Genomic DNA, 12,148 nt, shown 5'->3' with positions numbered 1-12,148 from the left:
TTCATTTCTAGAGTACTCTTTAAATAGAAATTTTTATTTGAAATAATTATATAGTCTTATAGGTTGGAAGTGTAAGGGCATTTTAAAGGTAAAACATCAATAATTATAGATGAAAATTTCATTGATTCTCCATATAGACCTGAATAGTATTTTAATATTGCTGCTTTGTGGCGCCATCTGCTGTTTATTTGATATATTTTTAATGGTCTTCCATTTAGCTAACATTACAATCATCCTCAGAGCCTGTCTATAATTTTGAGATTTTGTTATTTAGCCTTTTGGTTACCATGATAATCTTGTTCAAACTAAGCTTCCAGTGACTGAACTTTTAGAAACTGAAATCATTTAGATGTTCCTCCAATTTGCCCTCATCCTTTTTAAAACAATAGGAAGATCTCATATACATACACACAATACAAGCATGTCTGTCATATATACAGCACTCTGATAGGTGCTGGGGAGATTTATAATTTAGATTGGCAGTAACAATAGCTGGCATTTATACAGGGTTTTCAGATTTTCAAAGCACTTAGTTGAGGTAAGATCCCCCCCAAGCAACATCATTTCTCAGTAACATCAAATATATTGTAACTAAGGCTACCCAACAAAAAACATGAAATTGCTTTTTATAACATTTTCTCTTTGGAACAAATTGTAGAGCCAATAGTCAACTTTTAGCAATATGTACCCAGTACAATTGTTACAATAGTATTCTGATAAAAGTTTGACTTGAGCTAAAGCATAGCAGAAGGATTTATTGTCAGCTTTTTTATGTTATATTGCTATTATATCCAGAAATCATGTTTATTTTTTAAAGTTGTATTTATAGTTCACTTATACAAAACATGAGGTATACTGTATACTCTTCTCTTTTTTTTCTGGATTAGATTTTCTAGACCCTAAGCTATCAGAAATTATTTTTGATCTGAGATCCTGAGTTTCATCTCAACTTAGATCTTTGATACCTGTCCTCCCTTCAATACTTTAGCTTACTCTTATTTCTGCAAGAGCACTTATTGTAACTTCAGTGTGAATCTAACTTATGGGTCAACCTCAAAAATTTCTGGAGACACTAAACCAAAAACCTTAAATGATTCATAGAAGTACTCACTTTTACAGCTGGAAGAGATTTTAGAATACACCTATAAACAGGAAACTAGTTCCCAAATTAGAAAAAAGCAATACAAGAGCTTCAGGCTCCTTTCACAGTTTGTTTTGTCTTTACTACCTAATAGTTTGCTAGACTACAAAGATACAAAATGGGAAAACAAAGTTACTTTTTGTATCATAAAAATGTACTCTAATAATAGCTAGTATATATGTAGCACTTCAAAGTTTGCAAAGAATTACCAAAATTAACTCATTTTTTCTTCATAACAACCATGAGCAACAGATGCTATTTATCCCCATTTTACAGATGAGGAAACTGAGGCAAACAGAAGTTAAATGACTTGACCAGAGTCACCCAGCTAGTAAGTGTCTGAGGCTGGATTTGAACTGAAGATTTCCAGGCACCAGGTCCTGCATTTTATCCCCTATACCACTAGGTGCCACTAAAGATGATTCTTAGTGAATCATAAAATTTTAGCTTAGACAGGTATTTGACATCTAATCTCTTCATTTTATATATGAAGTGAAACACAGAATAATTTACCTAAAATCACATAACTTAAGCTACTAGTAAAACCTGAAGTCTTTTAACCTTACTGATCTTTCTGCATCTAAGCTATACAATTGAAATTCTTTTTTAATCCAGGTAGGTATTAGTTGTCTGTTTTTTAATTGGATGTCTGGGTGATTGCTAAATTATTTTTAGAATTTACATCCTTTCATTATCTGGTTTTTTAGATAGGTACTGCCCTATCTACCATGTGAAATATATTTTGTTTATTCTAAATTCATACTGAAAAAAATCTATAATATCAGAAAACTAAGACAATCCTAAGAAACTATCTCAGAAATCACAGAATATCAAAATTGAATGGCCTCTCAGAAGTCATCTAATCTAATATACCTGAAAATGAATCATCTTTCCATCATCCCTTGCAAATGGTTATATAACCTCTTATTGAAGAACTCTATTGATAGAGAATTCCCTTTCTTCTAAAACGTACAATTCTGTTTGAGGGAAATTGTCATTTTGTGAGGCCAAAATCTGTGTTTCTGCATTTCCATTCATGTTCTTAGTTCTTCCCTCAGGTGCTAAACAAAACTATTTTGATTTGTTCTTTGGCATAGAAGCCCTTCAACCATTCAGAAACAGCTAGTATACTCTCCCCGTACTAAATTTTTTATTCTCCATACTAGTTCCTTAAATAGATCCTTCTATGGTATTTAAATCTCTCCCTATCTTGATTAATTTTCTCTAGATAATCAGGGTCCTCCTCAACTGCAGCACTTAGAATCAAACAATACTCCAGATGTAATCTAGGGCAGAGTGTACAGCAGGACCAGTACCTCCTTTGAGCTGGATACAATACCTTTATGTAGTCTAAGGAAAAGTTTCATCCATTTTCTCCTCTTTTCATGGAATACCATAGGAAGATGATAGGAAATTCCCAACACAGTATTACATCTTTTTCTATTGATTTCACTATTGTGTCACCCCAACTCCAACCATGACTAACTTGTTTACATCCATCTATATATTTTTACAATTAATATTCGTCAGTTATTCTCTATGTACATAAATGTATGTATGAATCTTTTGATACATCTCTTCTTTTTCTTCATAATTTGTAAATTTGTGTTACTGGAATTCCTTATTTTATCATTTTGGCTAAATTTTCTTACATGCATGGAGAAATATATCTTCTCTATATCTGTAATAGCACATATCACATGCAAGTTTCTATCTCTCCTTTTCCTGATCTGTTCCCTATATATACGGTAAACCTTTCTTAGACAAAATTTAGTCATAAGGCATATCCCACGAAGTTTCAATGGTCACCTAATGCCTTGATATTCCTTTTTAGCTAATTAACCATTTCAATGTGTGTGAGAGAGAAAGGTAGAGGGGGAAGAGGGAAGAGAGAAACAGAGATATGCCTCAAGAGAAAATAGCAAGTATTCCTGAGGTTAAGATGACTGAAGTTGTTCACCCTTGAATACATACATGTGTGTGTTTTATCAATATATGAATAAGTTGAGTTAGCCTCAGTCTCCAAGATCTGTAGTTTTTCAGCCAAAATTTAGAATCCAGTGGAATGGAAAGGAATATAGAATATAATTGAAATATCAAAAAAAAAGTTTTGGGGGAATAAAAATTCAAGAAAGAAAAATGATGAGACATATAAAGTTATAAAATAAAGAACCTTGAAAAAAATAGTTGAGCCATGTACACTATTCAAAATTAAGACAATTACAATAACATCATTTGTATAGTAGTTTACAAAGCATTTTCACATACATTATTTCACTTGATCTTCAAAACCAGACATCTTATGAGGAAAGCAGATTTTATAGATCAGGAAATGTGAGACTCAGAGCAATTTAGTAACTCTATCCAAGGTTATATGACTAGTAAGTGACTGAGCCTGGGACTAGAATCTAGTTCTAGTTCTAATTCTCTTTCTGTCTAACCATTAACATAAACATATCACGTGACTTTTCAATCCATCAATTTTGTAATATTCAAAGAATGACAGAGTTGTCTTGAAAGGACATTACATTCAATTCAGAAAATATCTTATCTGCCAGGCACTCTTCTGATGAGACCAAAAATAAATAATATGTGTGTGTGTGTGTCACACACACACACATATAGATATAAAACAGTCTCTGCTGCAGTGTCAAGGAATTGTCAAGCTATACATTCAGAATGATTATAAGGTATAATATGTGTATCCAGAAGTCCAGATGGCCTGGTAGGAACCCTATCCCTAAAGGTAATGAAATTTGAATCTTTAGGAATACCTCAAGAGAAAGATAGGCACTGTGTTGGAATACAAAGACAAAATGATAGTTTTTTGGGTTAAGGAATATACTTTCATCCTGGGGGTGGGGGGGGAATAGGTGAATATGAATTTAAGTAAAGGCAGAGTAATTGGAGAAGGAAAGAAGCATGAAATAATTGAATCAGAAAATATGTCAAATAGGAGGTGCCCCCTGAGCTGTTTTGAAAGTAAAATAAATATTCTAAATTGATGGATGGGGAGGGAAAGTGTATTCCAGTTTGGTTGGAAGGTAAAGTACATGAAATGGGAAATCCCACCACATATGGGACTCTCTCAACAGGACTTTGGGACTAAGAGTCAATTAAAAGTCTACCTCACTCCCACAGATGAAAAACCAAATTCTCCTGGAAAAAATTTCTCCAGTAGATCCCTTTATTATATAGGATAATCCAAATGGAGATCTGGGTGAAATTTTTCTTCACTGGATCTCTATAGCACAGTGTGACAATCAAGATGGGGTACCCTAACAAATTTATCCAGTGAATGCACATAAATACATAGAGCAATCCAGGTGGGGATTTCTCTTTCTCTCTTAAAGCTGGCCAGGAAGGCTTTCTTCTCTAGTCAAAAGGCTGGAATCCTGGATCATTTTGCCTAGGGAGTTAAAAATCTCTCCTATAATTAATATGTCATATCCTTTTATCACAAATTGCCATCTGTTTTTAGGAAAGGAAACTGCATGAGCACAGGTTTATACACACCTTTATTCCTCCCATTCCTTTCCCACACCTCTTCTGGCAACCATGCAGGTCTGCTCTGCTATATTTCAGTCTTATACAAGCATAAAAGGAGGTCTCCGAAAAGGAAAAAGAGAAACATAATCTGGTCAGGTTTAGACTATCAAAAAAAAGGATTCCTCATCTGACAGAAACCTGATCTCTTCAGCCCCAGCTAACCAAGCATCTTAAACTGCCTGTGTCTTTTGTCAGCAAAGCCCCAAGAGGCATGCCCACAGCCTTTAATCAATTAGATATTTCATATCAGTCACTCCTTGGACTAAATAGCTTCTCCTTGGACTTTGAAAAATAAAGCCATTCATTATCTACATGACTTCTAATTTCTACTCATAGATTCTACAAATCTATCAGAATTCTTTATTGGAAACTATATATACACACAAGTGAATCTCAATTATCACAGATTTGTAGCACATTTCAAATTACAATGGAATTTCATGCTGGTATTGGGAAATGGAGCTGAGTTTTAATGAAAAAGTTACAGTTAGCAGGGAAATTAGGTGGGTTAATTTAACTAATCTGGCATTTTAGTAGAACGATGTTTCATATTATGAATGATTGCATTTTGTCCCATTAAAGTACTAATTTTTTTTTAAATTTTAGTCAATTGTCAGGAAAAACCACCCAAAAGCTGTTCTATGCCTTCTTGCCATTCTAAAAAGAAAGTCCTAATGTTAACTTCTTGCTGACTGTGGATCATCATTAGAAATATATTCTTTTATTGTACTGTAACATAATGATTTCCCCAAGGACTATTAAAGTGTGTAAAATAATTTCCCCAGCCTTGAGGCCATTATGCTTGTTGAATCCTTGTCTGCTTTTAAATTTTTCTTCCTCCATTGCTGTTTCTGTCAGGTGCCATTTCTTTCTAACAATTTGCAATGTGTTTGAGAAACAAAAGGTAATTATGCATATAGGAAGAATAAATAAGCAATGAGTTTGTATCCCTTAATTTCCTTCACTGCCTAGTTTCTTAGAGAGTAGGCTTACATAAAATTGCAGAATCAATCCTTTGCCTCTTGTAATACAACTTCCATCTTTATCATTCTGATGAAACTACCCTCTCAAAGATCAGCAGTGACTTCCTACTCCCAAAAAACAGCACATTTCCTCAGGCCTCATCTTTGACTCCTCTGTAATATGAGATTACTCCCAACCTTCTGGATACTTTTCTACTCTTTGGTACTCATACTTTTTTTTTCTGCTTCCTCTACTGAGCTCCACATTTATGTTTTTAAATACGTGTCACATGCTTTCATCAGGATATTCCACTAGCAGCTCAACCTCAGCATGAGGTTAAACTGAATTTGGAGAAATTCCTTTTCTAAACCTGTTCTTCTTCTGAATTTCTATTAAAGATACACTATTTCACCAGTCACCTACATGTATAACCATCTTTGGTTATAAGCATAACCATCTTTGGCATCTTCCTTTCTTTGATCCATGCATCCTAATTACCAATACTGTTCATTGCCTCTCCAAAATATCTCCTACATCTTATCTCCTCCTTACTATTTCCCATTGCCAACATACTAGTTCAAACCTTTAACTCTCACCTAAACTATTCTAGTAGTCTCCTAAAGTGTCTCTTCCTTTCCTCATACTCACTTATACTCACCCCCAGATTATCCAATCTAACTAGACATTCCTCCCCACTCCAAATTTAAACTATACATGTCTACAAAATTAATTTTCTATTGCCCAGCCCTAGGCACATCACTCCACTATTAGAAAATTTCCTTTGACCTATAATAGAAGGCCAAACTCTTAATTTGAATGAGGTCCTCCCTAATCAGATTTCAACCTACTTTCTAGTGTTCATTCAACCCCTAGCCCAGTCTACCTACTCTACATTGCAGCCAAACAGACCACCCCAAAAGTTCCTGTGCTTTTCTACTGTTCTCTGTACCTTGAAATGGACTCTTCATTTGTCTTCTCTCCATCCCTAAAATCTTTGTTTATTTAAATCCCAACTATATCTTGAGGCCTACATCATAGCTACCTCCTCTAATGGAGACTTCTCAGGTTCTTAATTCATTTACCCCTTTAACTTTTAATCATTCACACTTTGCCAACCTTCAATTTCACCCCAAACATCTGCCTTCTCCCTTCTGTTCCCTTAACCACTGAAGAAGTTTCTATAGCATGCTTTGTTATATAACTATGTTATCTAATTGGGCCCTCACTGGTATATAGGGGTCCTTTTGTTTTTTTAAGGTTTATTACTTCTGGGTTGTTTTTTTTCAATTACATGTAGAAAAAAATTTAACAATTGTTTTCTGACATTTTGCAGTCCAAATTCTCTCCCTGCCTTTCCCCTTCCTAGACAGTAAATATTCTGATATAAATTATGCCAGTTGTAAAGGTTAAAATTAATGGTTGGATATAGTTTACCAAAATAGAGGGGAAACAATAAAGTAGAGAAATGTGGGAGAGTTTAGAGAAAATACCTATACTAGTCCTCAGCCAGGAGGGCTAGTAGTAACTACGAGGCCTCCTCCAAGATGGAAGCTAGTCTTATGAGACTAAGGAAAACCAGGAAGGGAGTCAGCCTTTTCATTCACCCAACCAAGTAGTCCAGGAGTCAGTAAGTTGAAGTCAGGATCCATGCAGCAGTCTCCAATGAGATTCCCTCAAAGACTATCTCCAAGAGACACTCTCCACAAGGCTTGACTTCACCAGCCTGCCAGCCAAAAGATTTTGTGGCTTTTATGGTGGTTCCTTATCCCCACCCCTCTTCACAGGGGCCAGTCACAGTTACCAAAATTGTCACACCTCTCATCCTCTGAAGGTGGCAACTCACCTCCTAAGATTCACACCTTTGGATTCACATGTTTCTGAGTGTATGAACTCTTAAAAGAATTCAAAAGTTTCTGGCTGTTGCATTTAGAAAAAGGGTGGAACTCTTCCAAGTATCTTGCTGGCTTCTCACCTCTAATGGTGTTAACTTTCCTCCTAGGAGTAAGAGTTTGTGGACTTCCCTCACTTTAGGGTTATGGGTGTTTTCATTTTTGTTGATTAATTCAAAAGTAGACAAAAGAGAGTTAATCCTGTCTTCAGTCTAGTGAGGTACTAAGTAAGGATACTTAAGTTGTTGTTATTCCAAAGTCTTAACTCCAACTAGGCAAAGAGAACAAAAGATTCCTTTTTCATAAGTGCAAACTCAGAATAGACAAGGAAAACCAAGAATTTCCTTTCACACAGTGCTGTCATGCAATACATATTTGTCATGAAAGAAAACATACCAGATTTCCCAGTTATTGTTCTCTTCCTTGTATTTACTTATCTGTGAATATATTTTATCCCCTTGGTATGTTAGTTCTTTAAAAGCAAAGATTGTTTTGTTTTTGTGTCCCTAGTGCCTAGCACTGTGTACAAGTCTTATATATCATAAATGCTTAATAAATATGCTTTGAATTCTCCATCCAGAAGTGATATCTCTACCCTGTTCCAAGTTGCTTCACCTTGACACCTTGTTCCTGTCTTTCAGGCATATACATTCTATTTTGTGTCATTGTTATTTATGTTCATGTCTATTTACCTGCTTCTTGTGGACAGAGTCCACATCTTTATCTATGTTTATATCCCCTCCAGTATAAATATTTGTTAAATGAATGAGCAAGATGGATGCATTTATAGCAACTTTTTTGATTCTTTAGGTTTTATTTTTATTTTTTCTACTAGGTAAGTAATATCTAAAAAAAAAAGAGTGTGATTATTTCTACATTATGTTTCACCAACTAGGATCTGACCCACAACACAACATAATCAAAGCTTATGTTAAGCTTTATCATAATAGAGGTTTCCTATTTTTAATGTTAGTTTTTTTTAATATGGAATTTGTAATTATTGTGTATCATTTTCCCCCTTAGATTACACCACCTCCATCCCTGTCAGATCCACTTAAAGAGCTCTTTCGGCAACAGGAAGTTGTAAGGATGAAACTGCGTTTGCAGCACAGTATTGAAAGGGTATTCATTTCTTACCTTTTTTTTTTTAATGCTTAATGTTTAATACAGAGATTAAGTTAAATTTATCCTTAAAATGGCTGTTTTGGGGGGCAGCTGGGTGGCTCAGTGGATTGAGAGCCAGGCCTAGAGAGATGGGAGGTTCAAATCTGGCCTCAGACACTTCCCAGCTGTGTGACCCTGGGCAAGTCACTTAACCCCCATTGCAGCCCTTTCCATTCTTCTGCTTTGGAACCAATTGGTTCCAAGACAGAAGGTAAGGGTTTTGTTTTTTTAATGGCTGCTTTGACAATGAGTTAGAGTTTCCTCCAATTCTTTATTATAGTGTAGTTTCCTCTTTTTCTTTGGTAATCACTTGAGAAAATGGCCTGTTTATCTAATTTGTGTAAAAGAATGCCTACCAACACTATCTTAAGATACTTTCTTCCATATCATAATTATCAATGAATTTTATTTTCAGTATCCTTTAAATCACAGACACCTTTCTTTCATTGTCCTCTGTTGAATTAACAAAATTCTAACTTCTATGACTTTTCAAGTAGGTATTTTAGAACCCCAGGCTTTAGAAAAGTTATTTGATCTTACAAATTTACAGCTGAATACTATATATGACCGAACTAATCTAGTAGTTAGATCTAATGATAAAACCCTTTTTATTTTTTTATTTTTGCAGTGTTACACTTGTTCATGAATATTTCTCTTAAAGCATGCAAGAGAACAATAATCTATCCCTGCTTCCCTCAAAAAGATGAATGCAAAACCTGTAATGCATTGCTAGAGTATCCATTGTGAAATCAGTTATTTAATTCAAAAAAGAATTTTGCATCAAGTTACAGTAACTTTGGCTTCTTAAAGCACTATATTCAGGATTCACCTTTAACTCCTATATTTCCTAAAATTTACTACTAAATATCTTATTAGTCTTTAATAATAAGGTCCAGAAACCACAATAAGTATGGTATCTTTAATGTAAAATTGTTAGAAGCAATTAGATCTGATGACTGTAGCATAAAATTATAGCAGGCTTTTTTATCTTTATGCTATATTTGCAAAAATCTTGAAAAACATTTTTATTTTATCAAAATTTGGCAGTTTAATATATTTAGCATTGTATAGTATTGTTTAGCATATTACTATATAAAATATTTTTGTTGTAGTATCTACCTTATAATGCTGATTGTGTTTTTTTCCTATGTTCTTAAAAATATAACATTTCCTTTCTTTCATCCTCCTTTACATATTGTTCTTCAAGAAAAACTATTGGAAAAAATAACTCAAGAATGAAGATACTTTGTTCTAGCCATTTTCTTATTCCAATCAAAGATTTGAACTTCCAAATTCTTATATTAAACTTATGACCACATAAAGTATGAAATTTTTTCTCTTAAATTTTTTTCCCATGATTCTTGTTTTTCACTCCCCTCATCCCTCCCCCCTCCCAGAGTTGACAAGTAATTCCACTGGGTTATACATATATGCATATTCTCACAGAAGCCCATTTCCATATTATTCATTTTTGTAAAAAAGTAATCTAAAGTATGAATTTTAAGTCAAAAGTTACATTTTTTTAAATCTCATTTTTAAAGTTCATTGTCTTCTGGTATTCATCATTTTAAAAGTATCATTTTTTAAAACTCAGACTTAATTTCATGGATATTAGAAATTTTCAGTGGGGAAATGTCTTCTATCAATACAGATTGGAGACTGTTCTACAATGTATATTCTTAGAGTTCCAAGAAACACACATACACATGTGTGTATGAGAATAAAAGTCATTCATCTCTTTTTTCTGTTATAAATTTTAAATTAATGTTAGTTTTAAGTAGATAGCAGAATGTTTGTATTTCATAGAAATAAAATCATCCTGTGCAAAAGAGGAACAGACAGCTCAAAAAAGAAAAATAACTCATTTTCACACTGTCAAATCTCATTCTAGAAATACAGTAATCTATTCCTAAATGATAATTTTTTTAAAAGAAAATTCTGAGTCTCAAAATAAATTTCAAGTGATACTGAGAGTACTTGTAGACCATATGGTTTTTTAAAATACATTTTTGTAGTAAATGGTTTTTTCCTTTGTTCCACTAGGAAAAGCTCATTGTATCTAATGAACAAGAAGTTTTACGTGTTCATTATCGAGCTGCAAGAACATTAGCAAACCAGACACTGCCCTTCAGTGCCTGCACTGTTCTTCTGGATGCAGAGGTCTACAATGTGCCTCTGGATTCTCAGGTATGATAGTTTTTCATGTGGTTAGTATGTTTTCTATTTCAATTGCATTTGTAATTGGGAGGGATCTTTGTTTATATCTTAACTCCCAACACTGACTACATGACCATGAGCAAGTCCCTTAACTTCCCTCATCTGTAAATACCTTTGATACCTACTTAACAATGTTGTGATGAAATAACGTGAAGCTTTTTTGTGAACCTTAAAGAATATATAGTGTGGTGGAAAGAGGTGAGACATTTAACCTGTATTCAAATTACAGCTCAGTTGCTTGGTATGACCTTGTTTGACCCTTGATGTTTAACTTAGTCTCTGAGTTTCATTTTCTTGTTCTACAAACTCAAAACGTTAATGACCCTCAGAGTCTTTCTAATGCCAAATATGTGGTCCTGTGGTGTTCTATATGTGTTTTCTGCTGTTTTTGCTATTATTAGATGTCCATAAAAATAACCTAAAGTTTAAGGGAGAGAAAACATCTGCTCTTTTAGATAGGAGGGGAGAGTATCCTGTTTACAATTGTTTTCTGTGTACTTGTTGAAAGAATATTTCATTCCTATTACAAAGGACCTGCAAATGCAATTTAATTTACAAAACCAGATTTTTTTTTAAGTATAAACAATATATTCTTAGCATCTTTGGATTTTTTCCTTAAAATATTTTCTGTATATAAGTTTTTTGGACCTTTTAGATTCATCCTATCTCTTACAGATGGGAACAAGTAGGTGGGCTTAAAGCACCTGACATTGCCTTAAAAAAGTTCATCAATGCCAAGTCATTCTTTTACCATTGATGTTGACTGGAATAGTGAATTATAATTCTAAGGGAAAATCATTTGTTAACTTTAATATGATTTATCAGTGTAACTGAAAAACTACATATATGTCAGAATTTGTTGGGCCTGGAACATATGGTCCTACAAAATATAATTAGCAAGTATACACTGAATAAAACTAGTAATATGTGATTACAGAAAACAAAGCACCACAATTTTCCTCTGGAGAAGACTAAGCTAAAAGGTTGCCATTTTTTTTAACTCTTATCTTCTGTCATGGAATTGATATTATGTATGCTTCTGTTTTACTAAATCATTTCTGTTCAACAGAGGCAGCATTAAGTAACAGATAGAGAGTTGACCTCAAAGCCAGGAAGACTCAATACTGTGAATTGGTTCTAAGGCAGAAGAGGCAATTGGGGTTAAGTGACTTGCCCAGGGTCACACAGCCAAGGAAGTATCTGAGGACAAATTTGAACTGAGGTC

General features: G+C 34.0%; 1 protein-coding gene across 14 annotated transcripts in view; it reads left to right on the top strand.

Annotated features, from left to right (window-relative positions):
* The window catches only part of ANKRD12 (ankyrin repeat domain 12), a 217,647-nt gene that overhangs the window by 191,794 nt on the left and 13,705 nt on the right, over positions 1-12,148 (top strand). For all 14 annotated transcript variants that reach the window (XR_008917670.1, XM_056823667.1, XM_056823664.1 and 11 more), the window contains 2 exons: positions 8,566-8,664; positions 10,750-10,893. Coding sequence is in view for 13 of the 14 variants with exons in the window: in XM_056823667.1 (XP_056679645.1) it covers positions 8,566-8,664; positions 10,750-10,893 (243 nt within the window). In the remaining variant the exon portion in view is untranslated. The remainder of the gene's footprint in view (positions 1-8,565; positions 8,665-10,749; positions 10,894-12,148) is intronic.

The sequence above is a fragment of the Monodelphis domestica genome, chromosome 3, assembly GCF_027887165.1.
Source record: "Monodelphis domestica isolate mMonDom1 chromosome 3, mMonDom1.pri, whole genome shotgun sequence".
NCBI lineage: Eukaryota > Metazoa > Chordata > Mammalia > Didelphimorphia > Didelphidae > Monodelphis > Monodelphis domestica.
This window is presented reverse-complemented; position numbering and strand designations above follow the sequence as displayed.